The 20,544-nt window shown below is 42.1% G+C and overlaps 1 protein-coding gene across 1 annotated transcript; it reads right to left on the bottom strand.

Moving 5' to 3' along the window:
* Window positions 1-11,545: 11,545 nt before the first annotated feature.
* On the bottom strand, window positions 11,546-14,272 carry LOC307030018 (nuclear factor 7, ovary-like). The gene is made up of 2 exons (XM_079666252.1): window positions 13,600-14,272; window positions 11,546-13,504 (listed from the first exon to the last, which is right to left on the bottom strand). The coding sequence occupies exon 2, from the start codon at window positions 13,485-13,487 to the stop codon at window positions 12,102-12,104; it is 1,386 nt and encodes a 461-aa protein (XP_079522378.1). The 5' UTR covers window positions 13,488-13,504; window positions 13,600-14,272; the 3' UTR covers window positions 11,546-12,101.
* Between the last annotated feature and the right edge of the window lie 6,272 nt (window positions 14,273-20,544).

Below are 20,544 nucleotides of genomic sequence, written 5' to 3'. Positions count from 1 at the left end.
ATAACACATAATTATCCTTGTGTTATTTATTTGTTTGATTAATAAACACAAGTTGGAGTCCGTCAGGACCGAGGGTCGGAGCAGCTCATAGTAGTTGCTTTAGAGAATTTTACACCCGGAAGTAAGAATTCTCTCCGCTTCGCTTGGGCAAACCCCCTGATAGTCCTCAAGCTCTGTGATTGGAGAGTGTGCTCCGAGGGTTACGCAGAGCGTTGAACAGCACTTTGAAATGGGATGGAACCACGGCAGACTGTCCAAAACTGGATTTGAACGGGTCCACCCCGTCCCCCCCTCCCCCACCCCGTCCCCAGAACTACACATGCTGGCTATTGTGTGTTTCGCAACATGTTTAACTTAACGTCTTTTTAAGTTTTAAAAGACGTTTTCTTATTTCCCATAATAAGAAGTTGCCAGTATTAAACTGTGAACATCCCTGGAGGTCTAGGGGATAGTAAACACTCAAATGTAAAACATATAATTAATAAATGGGTGAAAATTGCTTGTGCCCATAATGGGCAGCATTAATATATACCCACATGCCAGCTAAGGTCAGAAGAGCTTTATTTAAGAGCTGGTCTTATGTCTGTGACCCCTCCTGTTGTTCATTGATAAGGCTGAAACATGCACTTGTCAAGGTTCAGAGGCACATTTTGCAAATATGGCAGTAGCCATCGATCATCTTAAGATAAGATAAACTTTATTGATCCCAAGTTGGAAACATTTGCGTTACATCAGCATGTGTAACAGTTGTAAATATGCAGTGGTGTTTATTTGTAAATCATTTAGTATAATCACACAAATTCTGTGTTTTATTTAATAATTCTGTGTTCTTTATTTATTGATTGTTCAATACCTGACAAGGTCGGAGATGAAAAACTTGGGTCGCAGGTTCCTCAACAAGACATCTATCAATATGTGTGTATACCTCCACCATTAAACTTCGCATTCTGCACATTTCTTATACTCTCTACATACATCTTATAAGAGTATAATACATATGTATAATATCAGTTAAAATAAGTGCTTAAACATACAGTAGTTAACATTGCAGGAGAGCAATATACTAGTACTTTTTCAGGCTTAATATGTATACCAATTGGAGACCAGAAGTCCCTTTGATCAGTGTAACTGCCTCTGTGTCAGTCAGCGCAGTATTTCTGAGTTATTTATTTTGGTAGGAACCAAAGTTCTCTAAGGCGGAACCTTTGTTTTTATATCGCCTGTTTTCGTCAGGACATACTTTAGCGTAACACTCATCCGAAAAGTCCGCTGATTTAGTACATGTTTTTAAGTGCTGATGCATCTGCAAAATAGCTCTTAGCATCAAGATAAACAATCGTACAGAGTAATACCAAGCTACACAATTTTCCTCATGCAATGCAGCTACTAAGGTATATTTTGCTGACGTTTTTTGTGTGTGTTTTCTGTTCTTGTTTGTATTAAATTGTTTTTATACAGCTAAGGGCTAACACATGTTGGGCTTAGTTAGATTGGTCTTTGTGTTTTGTTGAATTATATGTAACCAAAGTGTATTGTGTATACAGTAGCCTAATTGAAAGTGACGACATTACCAGGACAATGTTGGGATATTATTGTATGTTTTGTTATTATTTTGACTAGTGATTATTGTATTTGTGTATTATGTTTTTTGATTACAGTTTTCACGGTCTGGATGAACCAAATAAATCCTGCCAGTAAATTAAAAACTCGTTGCTGTCGTCTGTACTGAGGGAATTACAGTGAAAACTTAACTGCTCACGAAGACAGCACCAAAGAGCAGTGAATGACAACAGTAAGGCAAGTAAGATGTCCCGAAATGGCGAAGAGCACACAATTGCAGATGTACATTTCCCAGACATGGAGTCACACGCACCTGACAAGACAGAGTGTGTGCACGAGCACAGCTCAACCGTGCAGCCACAAGCGACTGAAGGCATCATAGTGGACAACCCCGCTTCCTCAGAAGAGCCACCATTAGGCCAAAGAGTCCGCAGAATGACGGAAAAGGGTCAAGAACAGCATGATGAGCAAGTAATAAAGGTTGCACATCGGTTCAGTGTGTGCTATGAGAAGTGGAAGGATGCCACAAAAGAAGCCAACCAAGCGCTGAGTGGAAAGTGCTCAGACGACCTGCTAGATGGACAAATGACTAAAGTACGCAATACCTCTAGGAGTCTAAATGACGTTTATGACGATTGGAAACGCCTTGAGGTTCCTGACCTTAACACACGTCGCAAAATCGACACCTGTGAAACAGTAACAAAGAAGATGGTTAAGGATGCAATGGACCTTATAGATGCAAGGGAGGAAGCTACAGCCCATAGGCATACTACAAGTCAAAGACATGAAGAACATCGAGTCATTGAAGAGGTAATGTCTGTAGCCTCAGGAAGGACAGGCATTAGCTCTCGCCACACTAAGTGCTCCTCTGCAAGCAGGAAGAGTGCAGCTGCTGAGGTTGCTGCCAACAAAGCCACCTTAGAAGTACAGCTGGAGCAAGAGCATTATATTAAAGAGCTTCAGAGACTGGAAGTTGAAGCCGCTCAGCTAAAAGCCAAACAAGAGGCTGAAAATGCAGAGAGACAAAGAGTGCTAGAAGCCAAGCGCAGAGAACTAGATCGATTGGAGACTATTAAGAAGCTAAAGGCTGCCGAGGCACGACAGCAAGTTTATGACCAGAGTATACATTCATGTCCGGCAACTAAGGCCGACGGCTCAGATGAAGAAATAAATTATCTTCTCCATCGTGGCTCTGTGAAGAAAGAAGAGGAAGTCAAGCCTCAAACTATAAATGATCTTCTCCATCGTGTCTCTGTGAAGAAAGAAGAAGAAGTCAAGCCTCAAACTAGCCCGCTGCGGCACCATTTTACACCACCAGCTGTAGCACAAGCAAGGCAAGAAAACAAATATGAAGATGGCACAACAGCTCTCGTCAAAGCGCTCGCAGAAGCCATCAGTGCGAGTCACATTCCTCTACCTGAACCTACAGTGTTCAGTGGTGACCCACTCCGATTCAAGGACTGGAAAGTGTCCTTTCAGACGCTCGTTGACAGGAAGAACATACCAGCTGAAGAGAAGATATATTATCTACGCAAGTATGTGGGTGGATCTGCTAAAAGGGCCATAGAGAGCTACTTTTTACTTGGCACAGAGCCAGCGTATTATGCAGCATGGGACATCCTAGAAGAGCGATACGGCAATCCATTCCTCATCGCCAAGGCCTTCAGAGAGAAGCTCGACGCGTGGCCCAAGATAAGCTCCAAAGGCAGTATGGAACTTCAAGAATTCGCCGACTTCCTGCGCTGCTGTGAGGCAGCCATGTCTCAGATCAGAGGTCTTGAAATACTTAATGATTGCAACGAGAACCAGAAAATTCTCTCTAAACTCCCAGACTGGTTGACTTCAAGGTGGAATAGGAAAGTCATAGAAGCAGAAGAAGACACTCACATGTTCCCGAGCTTCAGCCAGTTTGTCAAGTTTCTCACACGTGAAGCTAAAATCGCTTGCAGCCCAATAACATCTCTTCATGCTCTTAAGCCAAGTGAAAGGATTCCAGACAAGAGTGTAAAGAGCGGAGGTCCTGGAGCAAAGGTGTTAGCAACCACCTCAGATGAGAAAGCCGTCGTCACAAGCTGTGTCTTCTGTGAGAAGGCAGGACACAGTCTACAAAGGTGTTACAAGTTTATGCAAGGGACAATCTTGGAGCGAATCAAGTTTGTTCAAGAAAATAAATTGTGTTTTGGCTGTCTCAATTTTGGCCACCGATCTAAAGATTGTAGAGAAAGAGACAGCTGCGACACCTGTGAGAGAAGACACCCAACTTGTCTTCATGACGATCGCACCAAGGAAGAAAGGATGTCTACAAGATCTGACAGAGCAAGGTACAGTGACAAAGACAAAGAAGAGTACAAAGAAAGGAAGAATGAACAGTCACAAGACCAGTCAGAGAGACCATCACGTGAGGCGACGGCACTTAGAGTCATCCAGAATGTTGGAGACACTCATACCTCCACGATAATTCCAGTGTGGGTGTCTTCTACAAGTGTGCCAAGTCGTGAAGTTCTGGTGTACGCACTCCTTGATACACAAAGTGACACAACCTTTATCCTCGACGAGACAGCGAAGGCTCTCAATGCTAAGAGTGAACCAGTTCAGCTAAACCTCTCCACGTTGGCTTCAAGAAACACAATCGTGTCCTGTCGGAAGCTAGCTGGTCTACAAGTTAGAGGTTTTTATTCAGACAAGATAATCACTCTTCCAGTGACTTACTCAAGAGAGTTTATCCCTGCAAACAGAGACCATATTCCCACACCAGATACGGCGAAAGCATGGCCTCATCTTGAACACATTGCAGATGAGATCGCTCCTCAGCAAAGCTGTGATGTCGGCCTGTTAATTGGCTACAACTGTGCCCAAGCCCTCGTTCCAAGACAAGTGGTGCCTGGTGAGGAACACCAGCCGTTTGCACAGAAGACAGACTTGGGCTGGAGTGTAGTGGGATATGGCAACCCGTGTCTCAACTATGGAGATGCAATTGGAATAAGTCACCAAGTCATGGTGAAGCAAGTGATGCCAAGTCTACCGTCCTCTTCAGACCTCACAAAGGAAGTGCACTATGTCTGTAGGACACAGATCAAAGAAGTTCTCTTACCTGCAGATGTCATCAAGATGCTGGAGTCTGACTTCGTTGAAAGAGCGTCGGAGACCAGCCCCATCTCTCAAGAAGATCTAAGGTTCCTGTCAAAAATGGAAAAGAGCATCAAGTTAAAGAGCGACGGTCATTACGAAATGCCGCTGCCATTCAAGAAAGAAAGACCTAACTTACCTGATAATAAGATCTGTGCTATCCATCGTCTCAGGTGCCTAGAAAGAAAGCTGAGAAGAAACGACCAGTACTACAAAGACTACAAGACCTTCATGGATGAGACCATAAGACGCGGAGATGCAGAAAAGGTCCCGGAGGAAGACATCCACAAAGCTCCAGCTTGGTACATTCCGCATCATGGGGTGTATCATCCACAAAAGCCTGGGAAGATACACGTTGTCTTCGATTGCTCCGCCAAGTACCAAGGAACGTCCTTGAACGACCACCTCCTGACGGGTCCTGAATTGACAAACACCTTGGTGGGAGTTCTGTATCGCTTCCGAAGAGGTCCTGTGGCAATCATGTGTGACATCGAACGCATGTTTCACCAGTTCCATGTTAAGGCAGAAGACCAAGATTACCTGCGGTTCCTTTGGTGGGACAATGGAGATCTCGAAAGCCAACCTTCCATCTATCGGATGAAGGTCCACTTGTTTGGTGCAGCATCGTCACCTGGCTGTGCCAACTATGGGCTGAAGCATGTCGCTGCTGAAGGACAAGGAAACTTTAGTGACGACACCATAAAGTTCATTCAACGGAACTTCTACGTTGATGATGGATTGTCAAGTGTAGCATCTGAAGACCAAGCGATCCAACTGGTGAAAGAAGCAAGAGAGCTTTGCAGCACAGGCAAACTCCGGCTGCATACGTTTATCTCTAACAGCAAGAAGGTCCTAGACACAATCCCAAAAGAAGAATGTGCTGCAGCTGCCAAAGACAAGGACATGGCACTGGGTGAACTGCACATGGAAAAAGCACTCGGTGTGCAGTGGTGCATGGCTTCTGATTCATCCAGTTCAGAGCCCCTGACACCAAACCACATTTTGAACATGAAGTCCACGATACTCGCTCCACCTCCTGGGAAGTTCGTCAAGGAAGATCTATACCTACGCAAGAGATGGCGTCGAGTTCAATTCTTATCCAACCACTTCTGGACAAGATGGAAGAAGGAGTACCTCATGAGCCTCCAACAGAGACAGAAGTGGACCAAAGATCGCAGGAATGCAAAGGTCGGCGATGTTGTACTCCTGCAAGATGATACTACACCACGTAACCAGTGGAGGATGGCAAAGGTTATCGAAGTGTACCCAGGAAAGGATGGGAAGGTGCGAAGACTCAAGTTGCTCATCAGCGACTCAACCCTTGATGAGAAAGGAAAGCGTATCTCCAAACCTGTCCACCTGGAAAGGCCCATCCATAAGACGGTGACGCTGATGGAAGCAGACTGAAGACTCCGGCCTCTCTCTTTCTTTTCCTCCCCTCTCTCTCTCTATCTGTCTCACTACAGGTGCAGTCATGGTGATCGTTCTCTGGGAAGCCAAGGACTGAAGTTTAGTTTTTTTTTGTTTATCTTTTCTACGCAGTATGTTGTCTCTCAATAGTTGAAGAAATCATATACATGTGATATGTTTTGGTGGGAGTGTAACTGCCTCTGTGTCAGTCAGCGCAGTATTTCTGAGTTATTTATTTTGGTAGGAACCAAAGTTCTCTAAGGCGGAACCTTTGTTTTTATATCGCCTGTTTCCGTCAGGACATACTTTAGCGTAACACTCATCCGAAAAGTCCGCTGATTTAGTACATGTTTTTAAGTGCTGATGCATCTGCAAAATAGCTCTTAGCATCAAGATAAACAATCGTACAGAGTAATACCAAGCTACACAACTTTCCTCATGCAATGCAGCTACTAAGGTATATTTTGCTGACGTTTTTTGTGTGTGTTTTCTGTTCTTGTTTGTATTAAATTGTTTTTATACAGCTAAGGGCTAACACATGTTGGGCTTAGTTAGATTGGTCTTTGTGTTTTGTTGAATTATATGTAACCAAAGTGTATTGTGTATACAGTAGCCTAATTGAAAGTGACGACATTACCAGGACAATGTTGGGATATTACTGTATGTTTTGTTATTATTTTGACTAGTGATTATTGTATTTGTGTATTATGTTTTTTGATTACAGTTTTCACGGTCTGGATGAACCAAATAAATCCTGCCAGTAAATTAAAAACTCGTTGCTGTCGTCTGTACTGAGGGAATTACAATCAGGAAGGAGTCGATCCTTGAGTCTGGCGCCTTAGACCGCTCGGCCATCCAGACTACTATTGGTCATTTTCTGAATATATTGAAACAATGAATTGGGTTTTAACGCCATAGCAGACATAAACGTCCATCCATTTGAACCAATGACCTGCTCCAGTCAACACATCCTCACTCCCAGGTCGGCCTATGTTGACGTTATGTCAAGTCCCCTGTGTCGGCTTTTTCCAACACAAGGGGGGCGGCCCTTAGCGTACATTTTCAACTTTCCGGGATGTCCATAGGCTTCTATATAGCTCCCTAAATGTATGTTGTAGACGACTTGAGATCACGAGCGAATATCCGCAGATCCATTCTCAATGCGTTTATCAACCTTTTTCTTACTCAATATCAAGCCACACTTATTGTTTTTACTTCTTTATTTTAATTGAATCATGTAGGACTTTTGTTGCCGTCAGTTATGGGGAGAGCAGGGGCTCAGAATACTGAAATCTGTTTCATCGTTTTTTCCTTCTAATTTTGTATTCTTTTCTAAACCACACACTGTTATTTACTCAACAATAACACATCATTATCCTTGTGTTTATTTATTTGTTTGATTAATAAACACAAGTTGGAGTCCGTCAGGACCGCGGGTCGGAGCAGCTCATAGTAGTTGCTTTAGAGAATTTTACACCCGGAAGTAAGAATTCTCTCCGCTTCGCTTGGGCAAACCCCCTGATAGTCCTCAAGCTCTGTGATTGGAGAGTGTGCTCCGAGGGTTACGCCGAGCGTCGAACAGCACTTTGAAATGGGATGGAACCACGGCAGACTGTCCAAAACTGGATTTGAACGGGTCCACCCCGTCCCCCCCTCCCCCACTCCGTCCCCAGAACTACACATGCTGGCTATTGTGTGTTTCGCAACATGTTTAACTTCTATGGTACGTCTCTGGGAATTGTAGTTTTAAAAGACGTTTTCTTATTTCCCATAATAAGAAGTTGCCAGTATTAAACTGTGTACATCCCTGGAGGTTTAGGGGATAGGAAACACTCAAATGTAAAACATATAATTAATAAATGGGTGAAAATGGCTTGTGCCCATAATGGGCAGCATTAATGTATACCCACATGTCAGCTAAGGTCAGAAGAGCTTTATTTAAGAGCTGCTCTTATGTCTGTGACCCCTCCTGTTGTTCATTGATAAGCCTGAAACATGCACTTGTCAAGGTTCAGAGGCACATTTTGCAAATATGGCAGTTGCCATCGATCATCTTAAAATAAGATAAACTTTATTGATCCCAAGTTGGAAACATTTGCGTTACATCAGCATGTGTAACAGTTGTAAATATGCAGTGGTGTTTATTTGTAAATCATTTAGTATAATCACACAAATTCTGTGTTTTATTTAATAATTCTGTATTCTTTATTTATTGATTGTTCAATACCTGACAAGGTCGGAGATGAAAAACTTGGGTCGCAGGTTCCTCAACAGTGCATTACAAGACATCTATCAATATGTGTGTATACCTCCACCATTAAACTTCGTATTCTGTACATTTCTTATACTCTCTACATACATCTTATAAGAGTATAATACTATGTATAATATCAGTTAAAATAAGTGCTTAAACATACAGTAGTTAACATTGCAGGAAAGCAATATATTAGTACTTTGTCAGGCTTAATATGTATACCCCCAAAGCTTTTTTCTTATTCAAAATAAGACCTTAACCTAAAGTATTCTTTAATGTTTAAATAAAGCCTTATTAGTTTGTCTGTCTGTGTCTCCTATTAATATCTAATAATAAAAATAATACATTTCAATAACGTGCTTTAACCACCAGGTGTCCCTTTCTATCAGCTTTTCACCGTTATGGTGCAAATATACCAATATACTGATTGGATCAAATATAAAAGTCGGCCGAATTAGTATTGATACTGCAAGGAGACTTATATTGTGAAGAGAAATTGAATATTTTGTTTAATTGCTGATATATTTATGATCCACGTCAAATATTCAGTTTCGGCGGCAGCTCTTCTTGTTTGTCTAGAAGTCTTCTCATCAGGGCTCTATAAATAGCGAACTATGGCAGATATGTAATATTTAATGCAGCCAAGCCGTGTATTACAATGCCGTTATGTGATGACCTCCTAAGAGAAAAGCAAGCAAACTGGGAATAAAAATTATTTAAAAAAAATGTTTTCGTATTTCACATCAACAGGAAGTCCGGATAACTAAAATGTCCGTGCGGAACAATACCCCAACCCATAGATCCGTGGATGAATAATGTCAATCACCACATTACACACATCCCTTCACATTTGAATTTGAATTTACTTTAAAGTATTTCGTGAGGCCTTCTAAAATGTTTTAAAATATAATTAGGGTTGTCGTTGAAGAGTTTGTAAATTATTGTGTTGTCAGGGAACACACTCAAACATCCAATCACAGAGCTTGAGGACTATCACGGGGTTTGTCAAGCTAAGCATAGAGAATACTTACTTCCGGGTGTAAAATTCTCTAAAGCAACTACTATGAGCTGCTCCGACCCTCGGTCCTGACGGACTCCAACTTGTGTTTATTAATCAAACAAATAAATAAACAGAAGGATAATTATGTGTTATTGTTGAGTAAATAACAGTGTGTGGTTTAGAAAAGAATACAAAATTAGAAGGAAAAAACGATGAAACAATATAGATTTCAATATTCTGAGCCCCTACTCTACCCATAACTGACGGCAACAAAAGTCCTACATTATTCAATTAAAATAAAAAGGTAAATAACATAAGTGTGGCTTGATATTGAGTAAGAAAAAGGTTGATAAACGCTGTGAGAATGGATCTGCGGGTATTCGCTCGTGATCTCAAGTCGCCTACAACATACATTTAGGGAGCTATATAGAAGCCTATGGACATCCCGGAAAGTGCCGCCCCCTTGCGTTGAAAAAAGCCGACACGGCCGCCCCCCTCTTGCGTTGGAAATAGCCGACACAGGGGACTTGACATAACGTCAACATTGGCTGACCTGGGAGTGAGGATGTGTTGCTCCAGTTCAAAATGAGATCAAACATCGCTTTGGATTACAGTTTCTGAGGCTTGTTTTTAGCCTAGACTATTCACAAAATGTATTTTTCCTACCACCAAAACCAGAAAATTAAGAATCTAGCAGTTACATAAGGGTATAAAACATTAAATAAAATAATTATTTTGTCAACTTTTTCATCACCACAACCATTGGAGGATATTGTTGAGGTAAACAGTGATAGCTTTGTTCGTTATTCTCGCGTCCAGGAGAGAAGCTTTAAAATAAAGAGACTAATGGAGTCTCTGAGAAGGTTCAAATGGGTACTTTAATTAAAATGGCGCGGTAATGTTACAAGCAGAAGATGGTTCAGAGAGAGAGAGAAAAGCTCCCTCTCGTAGTGCCGGTGTAGGTACCATATGTGTTCGGCCTACCATATGTGTTCGGGGTCAGTCGTTTACTAATGACGTCACGCATTGGCTGTACGGCAACACTCCAGACTCAACGTAAGAGCTTGAGCCTCTTTGGGGGGTGCTAAGCTTTAAACATACACTTCATTGGGGGGGGCGGATTTCGGTGTATTCACGGCATTCATTTAGTTATTCTATAGTATTGTTGTTTTAGAGTTATTTGTTAATGTAACCCAATTTGTGTTCTTTGAAATTGAAAAGGATATTGCATTGTGTTTGTTACTTTCGTTGCAGTTGTATATGTCTTAAGTGTAATTTGGCTTGGCTTGACAAGCTTTTATTTTGAAGGAGAGGTAGCGCTGTTGACAGGAAGTTGTTGTTGCTTTGGAAACAACGTGACGGAGATTAACGGAAAAAAGTAATATCTACATATAAAGACGGAGAAAGTTAACAATAACGTTTATGGTTAAGTGTTAGCACCCCACGAACAAGCTCTTACGTTGATATTGGAGTTTTCAATAAATTCAATTTTGAAAAAAAAACTGGGAAAAAACGAAAAAACAAACAAAACGAATATCCGAATAACGACATTGAAACTCGAATAGTACTCCGACGAACAAATATTCGGATATTCGGATACAGCCCTAGTATGTATAATTAATACTAGTGACAGTGACGTGAGCAGTTATGTGGAGATGTGACATGCGATTACCGTACAGCCATTCACAATTCGGGACGTCATTGGTAAGCGACGGACCCCGAACACATATGGTAGGCCGAACACATATGGTACTGACACCGGCCGAGCAGAAGAGTATCTCCACCTTCGTCTTTCCCGCTTGCTGGCTGTTCGCTCCTCCTCTCTGGCGGCTGTGGTGACGTAGGGGACTTCCCCCTCGGTCTTCTGTATCCGATATTGCGTTAAACAGAGGATTTCAACATTTTACATTCATCTTACTTCCACATGCCTTTTCTCCTCCTTATCTCTTTCATAACTTGATATGTAATACATGTTAACGGCGTCAACGGCCACTTTAATGATACTAATGGACGGTAGTCCCGGATGTCGTCATGAAGGATTTTCAGAATAAAAGCTTGGTATTAAGATTGTGCGAGAACTTCCGGTTTTTTTCAGAATAAAATATCATTTAAACTGACGGAATGTTTTAACTAAATTATGCCATAAAACATTGATTTTAATTTCTAACAACAGTCATAAATGAGAACGAAAAATATAATTCTGCTGGTTTTAATAGAATTCAAGATACAGACACATTATCTTCCCTCAGGATAAGAACAGGCATATAAAACAATACACACACACACACACACACACACACACACACACACACACACACACACACACACACACACACACACACACACACACACACACACACACACACACACACTCACTCAGAGTACAAGTGCCACCGTGTGTCAGTCATGTTGTACTGATGAACTCATTAAGTGTTTAAATGACTTATATGTGTCTGATCAATCTGCCTGACAGACTGTCTATCTGTTCATCTGACCGGATAATTATCTGTGTGTGTGTGTGTGTGTGTGTGTGTGTGTGTGTGTGTGTGTGTGTGTGTGTGTGTGTGTGTGTGTGTGTGTGTGTGTGTGTGTGTGTGTGTGTGTGTGTGATGGTTGGCAGGGTTCACTGGTTGTCTGAGTGAGCTGTTAAACACGGTGTTGGAATGAGCAGGCGGACAGGAGGTGCTGCAGAGGTCAGTGAATTATCCCTTTAAGAGATAAACATCAAATATATAATGATCCTGTTCATCTCTACCTGCTCTGATCCACTGTCACACACACCTTCAGTGGTAATATCTTCACTTCCTCCACAGTGAAAATGAATGGAAACATCCTCTCAGTGAAATTGTGTGTGAAGGTGTGTATGAGTGTGTTAGTGTCAGGATCAGAGAACGACAGCTTTCCTCTGTTCCAGTCCAGATCCACTCTGACCCTCTGGAGGTCCTTCAGGCTGAGAGGAGTGGGTGGTGCTGATGGTGACCATGCTGAGTATTTACCTTTATAGAAACGTATCATCCATAATCCAGACTCTATGCTTCCCTTCCTCTGGGCAGACTCTGCTAACACACCCAGTAACCAGTGTGTACTGCCTGTAACCTGGACATCCCAGCTGTGAGTCCCTGAGTCAAAGCCCTCAGAGCCCAGGACAGAGAGGTATTCATCAAACCTCTCTGGATTATCAGGAAGTTTCTTTCTCTCTCCTCCTGCTCTCACTCTGGTCAGATCTTCAGACAGGATGAGTTGTGGATGAGCAGTGTTTGGGTCCAGGATGACAGGAGAGTAGGACACCATGTCCTTCATCTTGCTCCAGATGTTGAAGCTGAGGTTGCCCAGGTGTTTGGCCTGGTCTATCAGAGCTCCTGAGGGCAGCTGTGGAGCCTCCAGCAGGGGGCGCTGCAGCCTCTCCACTGCAGCCTTGTAGTTGTGCAGGAAGGAGACGTCTTCAGCTCTCAGCTCCTCCTCTGTGGCTCTGACTGTGAGTGTAAGAGCTGCTATCTCTCTGCTCACAGCCTCAATCTTCTCCTCCATCATCCTCCTCTTCTGCTCCTCTTCCTCCCTCAGTGCAGCCATCCTGACCTCCTCTTCCTCTTCTAGAAACTGGTGAAGCTTCTTGAACTGCTCCTTGATCTGCGTCTCTGTGTGCTGAGCCTGGAGCTTCATGTGTCCTGCTGTTTGATCACACTTCACTTTAACTTCTTCAAAGAGCTTCAGTTTCTCCTGAAAGGGCTGCAGAGCTTTCTGGAGCTCCTCTCTGAGATCCTGAGCAGCTTCATCCACGGGTCTGAATCTGTGGTTGGTGTGTGTTCTTGAATCTCTGCAGACGACACACGCTGGCTGCTGATGGTCCAGACAGAAGAGTCTGAGTCTCTCAGAGTGCAGACTGCAGAGAGCCTCTGGAGGTCTCTGACCTCTCTCCAGTAAGAAGGTCTCACTCAGGTTCTTTAAAGCCAGGTTACAGGGAGGTTCACCTTTTGAAGATCTTCTCTTACAGACTGGACACTCCTTTTCTTCTTTCCCCGTCCACCAGGTCTGCAGACAGGCTTTACAGAAGCTGTGGCTACAGGACAGAACAACAGGATCTCTAAAGACTTCCTGACAGACCGGACAGCAGAGGTCTTCCTCTAACCTGGAAGCCATGTTGTCTCTGAGTGAAGCTGAAACACAGCAGACAGGAAGTACAGTCAGTCACGGCTCCCCTCCCCCTCCTCTACTGACTGAAATTCACTGTGAGTGATGTTTGGAGACTCACCTTCAGGGGGTGGAGGGTCCGCAGGTTGAAGCAGCAGGGCTGTAGTTTCCACTTTTCTCTCCTGTAGCTGAACTCAGAGGAAGTTGTTAGTTTGGTCTGAAGGTGAATGTGATCGTCTGTTTTTCAGTCCGTCTGTCTCTCTGCAGTGAGGAAGAGGAACAAACTGTTTCCTGGTTTGTCTCAGTGAGTCAGTGAGGGAGGAGTTCTGTCACGCCTCCTCTGCTGAACTCTGTCTCCTCTCATGTGACACAGGGTGTGTCTCATCACTGTAGCTCCAGGTTTTAGTTCAGATTGTAATAATCAACATTCTTCAATAGATAGACTAAACAGCTGAGGACAGTGAATCACATTTCTTGTCGCTTATGGCTCGGGGTCATCTACACCCCAAGAAGGATGTGTTCCAGGTGTCCCACAACAATAACTATCTCTGATCGAGAGTTGCCCGGTCATAAACTGGTAACAACAACAACAACAACAACAACTTGCTAAGGCAGCCCCTCCTTAAGGGAGATAACGGCTGCTCAAGGCTGGTCAGCGGCGTCAGAGGGCGAAAGGTAAACATGCAGGGCAAATTATTCCCTGACACTAAGGAATATAAATGAAGCTTTGTTAAATAAAGGGTACATTTTATTTTTGATATTGTCTGTTAATATTTGTGTTGTTTTATCAGAAATATGACTTCAATCTCCAACAAAACAACAAAAATGGATAATAATCAGATAGAATGCAACAAAAAAAAATACGAGACTCTCAGAATGTTTTTGGGGATTATAACGAGTTTCCAGAGGTTTTTGGATGTGAGTTTTAATAACCTTCAAGGAGTCGTAGGATGTTTTGAAATGATTGAGCTTCCATGAGTTTTGAGATTAGAATTTGGTGACTATAAATGAGTTTCTGTGAGATATTTGGGACTTTCTTGGGAGGTGTGTGTGTGTGTGTGTGTGTGTGTGTGTGTGTGTGTGTGTGTGTGTGTGTGTGTGTGTGTGTGTGTGTTTACACTGTTTTCTCAAACAAAACCCATGCAGTCTTGTCACACAAGCTCACGTACAAACTCTGATGTGTTTCAGACTGAAGCCAGTCAATACACATTATTTAGACATGGGTCGCCACACACACACACACACACACACACACACACACACACACACACACACACACACATACATACATACACACACACACACACACACACACACACACACACACACATCAATTTACCTGCTCTTTGTTTTACAGCCCTCTGCAGGAACTGTATTTGAAACACACACACAGTCTGTGATGAACAGGCTCACCTGGCGAGACCCTGAATATTTGTTGTAAAACTGCAGACATTTCCAATACTCTGGCTTTCTTAAATGTCTGCAAACCGTCTGTATGGTTAGAGAAACAATGTGTTATTGGCAGTGATTGATGTGTCATGGCTCTTAGGATGGCAATAACGGTCGCTCCACCACTTTGTTTTAGACAGAAATATCTCAAATGACCATGACCGTTAGCTAGTGGGTTGCAGCATAGCTGAGAGTCTGTTTTTAAATGGGAGCAAATCCTGGCTTTTTGATTTCAGAATCAGAAACGGGTTTATTGCCAGGTAGGTTCACACATACGAGGAATTTGATTTGATGTCATGATTTGATGTCATGCCATATAAAACAAAAAATCTTGAAGCACACTTTAATAAAATATAGTTAAATAACAGTGAGTTATAGAATATAATCTATGAAATATGAAATAAGAATATGTGCAGTAAGCAGTATTGAACATTGTGTGCATTAATGTAATGCATATAGAGTCTATGTTGTGTCAGAGGTAAAGTGTCAGTGGGGGGCGGGCCTTGTTTAAGAGGCCGGTAGCGGAGGGGAAGAAACTGTTCAGGTGGCGAGAGGTTTTGGTCCTGATGGAGCGCAGCCTCCTGCCAGAGGGGAGGGGGCTGAACAGTTTGTGCCCAGGGTGGGTCGGCCACTATCTCTGCAGAGCGGATGGTACGCTGCAGCCGGCCCTTATCCTTGGCTGTGGCTGCGACGTACCAGATGGTGATGGAGGAGGTGAGGATGGACTCCATGATAGAAGTTCACCATCATTGTCTTTGGCAGGTTGCATTTCTTCAGCTTCATGGACTTTAATTGAATATTTGGGACAAGACTGATTCTCAGGAGTGGGATTTGAACCCAATTCAATTGGGTCAACAAATCTGTTTCTTGGATAAACTAGACATGCTTTATAATAGGCAGGTTTAAGACACTAAATAATCACATTTCCTTTCTCCTTTGGTACAGACTGATGTGTTTCTTAGATTACTTAGAAAGTGCCCTAAAATGTTTTCAGACGTTTATGGTCGACTGACTTTTTCTCAAGAACCACCAGCAGTTCAAGGTTTTCTCCTATTCTGAGAAAGATTTCAACATCTACAGGACAGATGGGCACTTATTTTGAAACAAGGTTTACTAATGATCAAATTTGGGACGTAAAAATCTGGTTAAAAGGCTGTCAGGAGTGGGATTTGAACCCACGCCTCCAATTGGAGACCAGAAGTCCCTTTGAACAGGAAGGAGTCGATCCTTGAGTCTGGCGCCTTAGACCGCTCGGCCATCCTGACTACTGCTGTTACTATTTTCTGTCTCAGATATGGCAAAATTGTTTATAATTGGGAGGTTTAAGTCACTAAATAATCGATGATTCCTTGGTTCCAAAATCTCTGTTTCAATCACTATTGGGTGTTTCTCAATGTCGAGGATGCTTGCTTGGTAGCACATGTCTTCAGAGTCACTTGCTTCAGAAGCGAGGGAAGAATCCTTCCTGGCATTCGGAAAACAAAGAGTGGAACAGGCGAGCAAGTGTGCAGGTGTGCGTCATACTGTCCGCCACAGATTTGGGGAAATTGGTCCGTGCGCAAAGCATTGTGGGGATTTTAAGACCGCGGAGTCTACACATGTGCAGCCTCGAAATTTCTCCAAACCAAGTACGCCGGGCTCGGTAGAATTCCAAGTATGCTGGACATTGGAACAGTCCTTCGGCGGCACTCGATGACGTAGTATGCTGGAAATAGTGGCTCTGGAGCAGCTTTACTCGACATTAAGAAACACCCATTGTCAACATTGGCCTGGGTGGGAATAACCAAAAGTGCACCGTCCATTGAGAACATTATATTTACATACAATGCCATGTTTTTTTATGCTGCTGCAACGCAAACATCTCCCAAATTGGGATGAATAAAGTACTTCTTATCTTACTTAAATATCTGATCGGCTGAACCAGACAAAACTACAGTTACTAATCTACTTGGTTTTTTATTTATACAGGCAATTAGAAAATGACAAATATGATATAATTACTTACAATTTTAACCAGTTTTGGACTTTAAAACGGTAACATCATTGCCTACTGAAGATCGTGATCGTTGTTCTCACGTCCAGGAGGAAGTTAAAAAGAGACAATGTAGTCTCAAAAAGGTTCAAAATGGGTAATTTAATAAAGTAACATGGTTTTGAAACAAACATAGCAAATCAGGAACACAGCGCCATGTTCGTGAGGGAGGGAGGGAAGTAGAGAGAGCGATTCTCCGTGAAGTGAGCTAATATCCAATTCCTGGCTCCTCCTCTCAGTGGCAGCTCTGACGAAAGGGGGTCCTCCCTCCTCGAGTTCTTCTGTGTCTGATATAGTTTAAATCAGAGGATTTAGACGTTGTGTGTTCATTGTATAACTCCACACGCCTTTTCTCCTCGTATTCTCATTCATGACTTTTTATCTAATGTATTTTAACGGCTGTAATAATTCCTAGCGTGAAACCGGAAGTGACGTCATTGTAAACAACGGAGACGCCTTTCCAAAAAGCTTTTCAAAATAAAACTACATTAATTTAACATTCAGCAATAACGTTAGCCACAAGCTAATGCTAACCAGAAATTAAGTATTTCCAGAATAAGACAGTTTTAAGCTTACAGTATTTTTAAACTAAATTACGTCATTTAAACATTTTATTTTCTTACACTCTATAAATGGAGAAAACTGAGTTCTACATTCAAGGCGATACACCTGAAACGATCATCTCTCTAACATCAAACGTCTTAATCTATTTTGTTTGGCGTTTGTTTTCTGTTGTTTCTTCAGATATCTCTTTATCTCTCGTCGTCAAACACACAGCCTTAAGAGCAATCTGCCCTCACTCGCAGTGTAATTTTGACCTATGACCTTTGACCCTGTGTGTCTGCTGACCTTCACACACACCAGAGGGTCAGTTCAATCATCCATGGACCACACATTCCTGCTAAATGCATGTATATCTATTTTCAATTATCTTTGTAGTGGTCAGAACGACACAGCACACTCGTTAAAAACAATCTGTGAAAACAAGAATGATCAAATCACTTTCCTGTGAGAAGAAATACATGTTTTTAATTGCATGTACTGTTCAGGATTAGTTAAAGAATCAACATTTAACCAACGTCTCTTGTCAATTGAAGGAGAAAGGTGGGAAGAAGATGGAACAAAATCCATGTGTTCTACAAAGCCAATACATCATTTAAATGGAATATGTATGCCAAGAAAAATAAAGTATTTCTGAACTCCATGGACCCTTCAGCTGCTGCATTATAACAAATGCATTGTATGCAGCATGTCATCATTCAAACAGACAGACCGTTATTTAAATTCTAAAAGGGGTTTCAAGGTTTCCAACAAACCCACAGACTTTAAGTCAGGCTGAACGTTGTTGAAATGTGTCTAAAATGCTGCAAAGAACATTGAGATTATTCCACGCTATGCCGGGCTGCGGTGGTTTGATTTACGATATTTAATTCAATGAAGAATGATAGGGCTTTGGAATAAGCATATACATACTCTATAGAGAACAGTATTGTTTTTACAGTTGGTAAATTACAGTTGTCAAAGTAAAATGCACGGTTGAAAGTTATTCAAATACATTTAGTCAGGAGTGGGATTTGAACCCATGCCTCCAATTGGAGACCAGAAATCACTCTGCTCAGGAGAGAGTCGATCCTTGAGTCTGGCGCATTAGACCGCTCGGCCATCCTGACATATGTCATTGTCAACATTAAAGGTGGGCTACCTAATTTTGGAGAAACCAGCTCGAGTGCGCTAGAATTTGAAAATACACAGCTGGAAAAAATCTGCCACTTCATCACAGAGCCCCTCCTCCAACGCACACGAACGCGCACATGACCAATGAGGGCACGAGATAAGTTTGTGCACAGATGGAAGGCTGACAGGCAGGTAGGCCATCCAGTTACTTTAGCCGGCTCAGATGATTGGTCGTGCTTTTTACAGCGCTACGGCTTCCACAGATGACAGTTTTTTATGTATTTTTTTTCAAAGCACTTAAAATATTCATTGCTATCGGGATGTGAAGAGAATTCCATGGAATATAACAACAAGTGTGTCTCGAGCCGGTTTCTCAAACTTACCTACCCCACCTTTAATCATGCGAAACAACCATTATTTTTGAGAGATGAACAAATATTTCAGCATGTTTCTGTCACATTTGTTAAAAATTGCATATCTTAATTTAAAGAGGATATAGTCATGTATCGTATTTTTCCCAAAGGTACCACGGTCAACAACTCCCACACTTTTGGACGTGTTTAAATGGGGCTTTAAATCCCACTCCTGACTTCTGTTTTGCTTTGTATTTTTAGTTTATTTCAGACAAACCTTTGAAACAAAAGCAGTCAGGATGGCCGAGCGGTCTAAGACATGAGACTCAAGGATCGACTCTGTCCTGATTAAAGGGGCTTCTGGTCTCCAATTGGAGGCGTGGGTTCAAATCCTACTCCCAAATGTCTATAGGGAGGGTTAAGAGAGATTATAATCATACATCATATATTTCCCAAAATATGTTATTTGCTGATGGTCAGTGTTGATTTTGATTTATTGCATTGTCTACACAAAGATCTGAATCTGGATGAAAGATACTGAGAAAAATCGGTCCATCCATCCGAAAATAGGTATTTAAGCACTTTATTATTACAATGCCCAGAGGTGTGTGTGTGTGTGTGTGTGTGTGTGTGTGTGTGTGTGTGTGTGTGTGTGTGTGTGTGTGTGTGTGTGTGTGTGTGTGGGTGTGTGTGTGTGTGTGAATGTGAGTGAGAGAGATGTCAGACATGAATGATTTATGAGTATGTAAATGAGATTGTTGAACTGTTGAAGGACAGTGAAGAGCGACACACACACACACACACACACACACACACACACACACACACACACACACGCACACACACACACACACACACACACACACACACACACACATAATATCCTTCTCTGTCAAAGCTGCCAATCTAAGGCTCAGTCCATTATCCATTTCAAATGTGCAATAAACATAAGCTATGTTTTCAGCCAATGGAAATTCTCATAATCTAAATGAACTGTTTACATTACAGAGAGCCCAGAGACTGAAGCTGCATTTAAATGCGGATATTTTCGGAAAACACTAAAAATACTGCAGTATACTGAGCTCTATAGATCTCAGAGAGGGTTTAGGAAGAATTAAAGACTCTGGGGGGGTTTGTGAAGCTATTCAGTGAATGCAAATGCAAGCCTTGTCGATGGCATTGAGACATCGAAGGCGTAGAATAGTCCATAGAGTCCATACTATAATGCAGATTTCCCCAAAAATATGTTCACAAGAAAGATAAATACTGTGGCACAGACAGTAGTAGAAATAACATGTACAGCTATCAGGCATTAAAGAAAACCTCAATGTGCCCAGTTTGTGTTTCTTGTCTATTTTAAACTGATTTTAAGACAGAAAATCAAATATCTTCAAATAATTTCCATTCCCAGTGGGATCAAATAGATTAAGACATACTGTGACATTTTGATTTGGGTTATTGCAGACAAACTATAGTGAGAGGAAAGTGCTGACTTGTTTGGTCAATTGTCAAACATTGTTGTTTTTAGCCATCTTTTGTACATTTTTGGTTATAGAGG

Source organism: Notothenia rossii (genome assembly GCF_949606895.1).
Source record: "Notothenia rossii genome assembly, chromosome: 1".
Lineage (NCBI taxonomy): Eukaryota > Metazoa > Chordata > Actinopteri > Perciformes > Nototheniidae > Notothenia > Notothenia rossii.
Note: the sequence above shows the minus strand (reverse complement) of the source record. Positions and strands in the feature narration are given on the sequence as shown.

What these genes read in the sequence shown, in the direction of transcription:
- LOC307030018 (XM_079666252.1), bottom strand. Translation starts at nt 13,487, where the DNA reads ATGGCTTCCAGGTTAGAGGAAGACCTCTGCTGTCCGGTCTGTCAGGAA.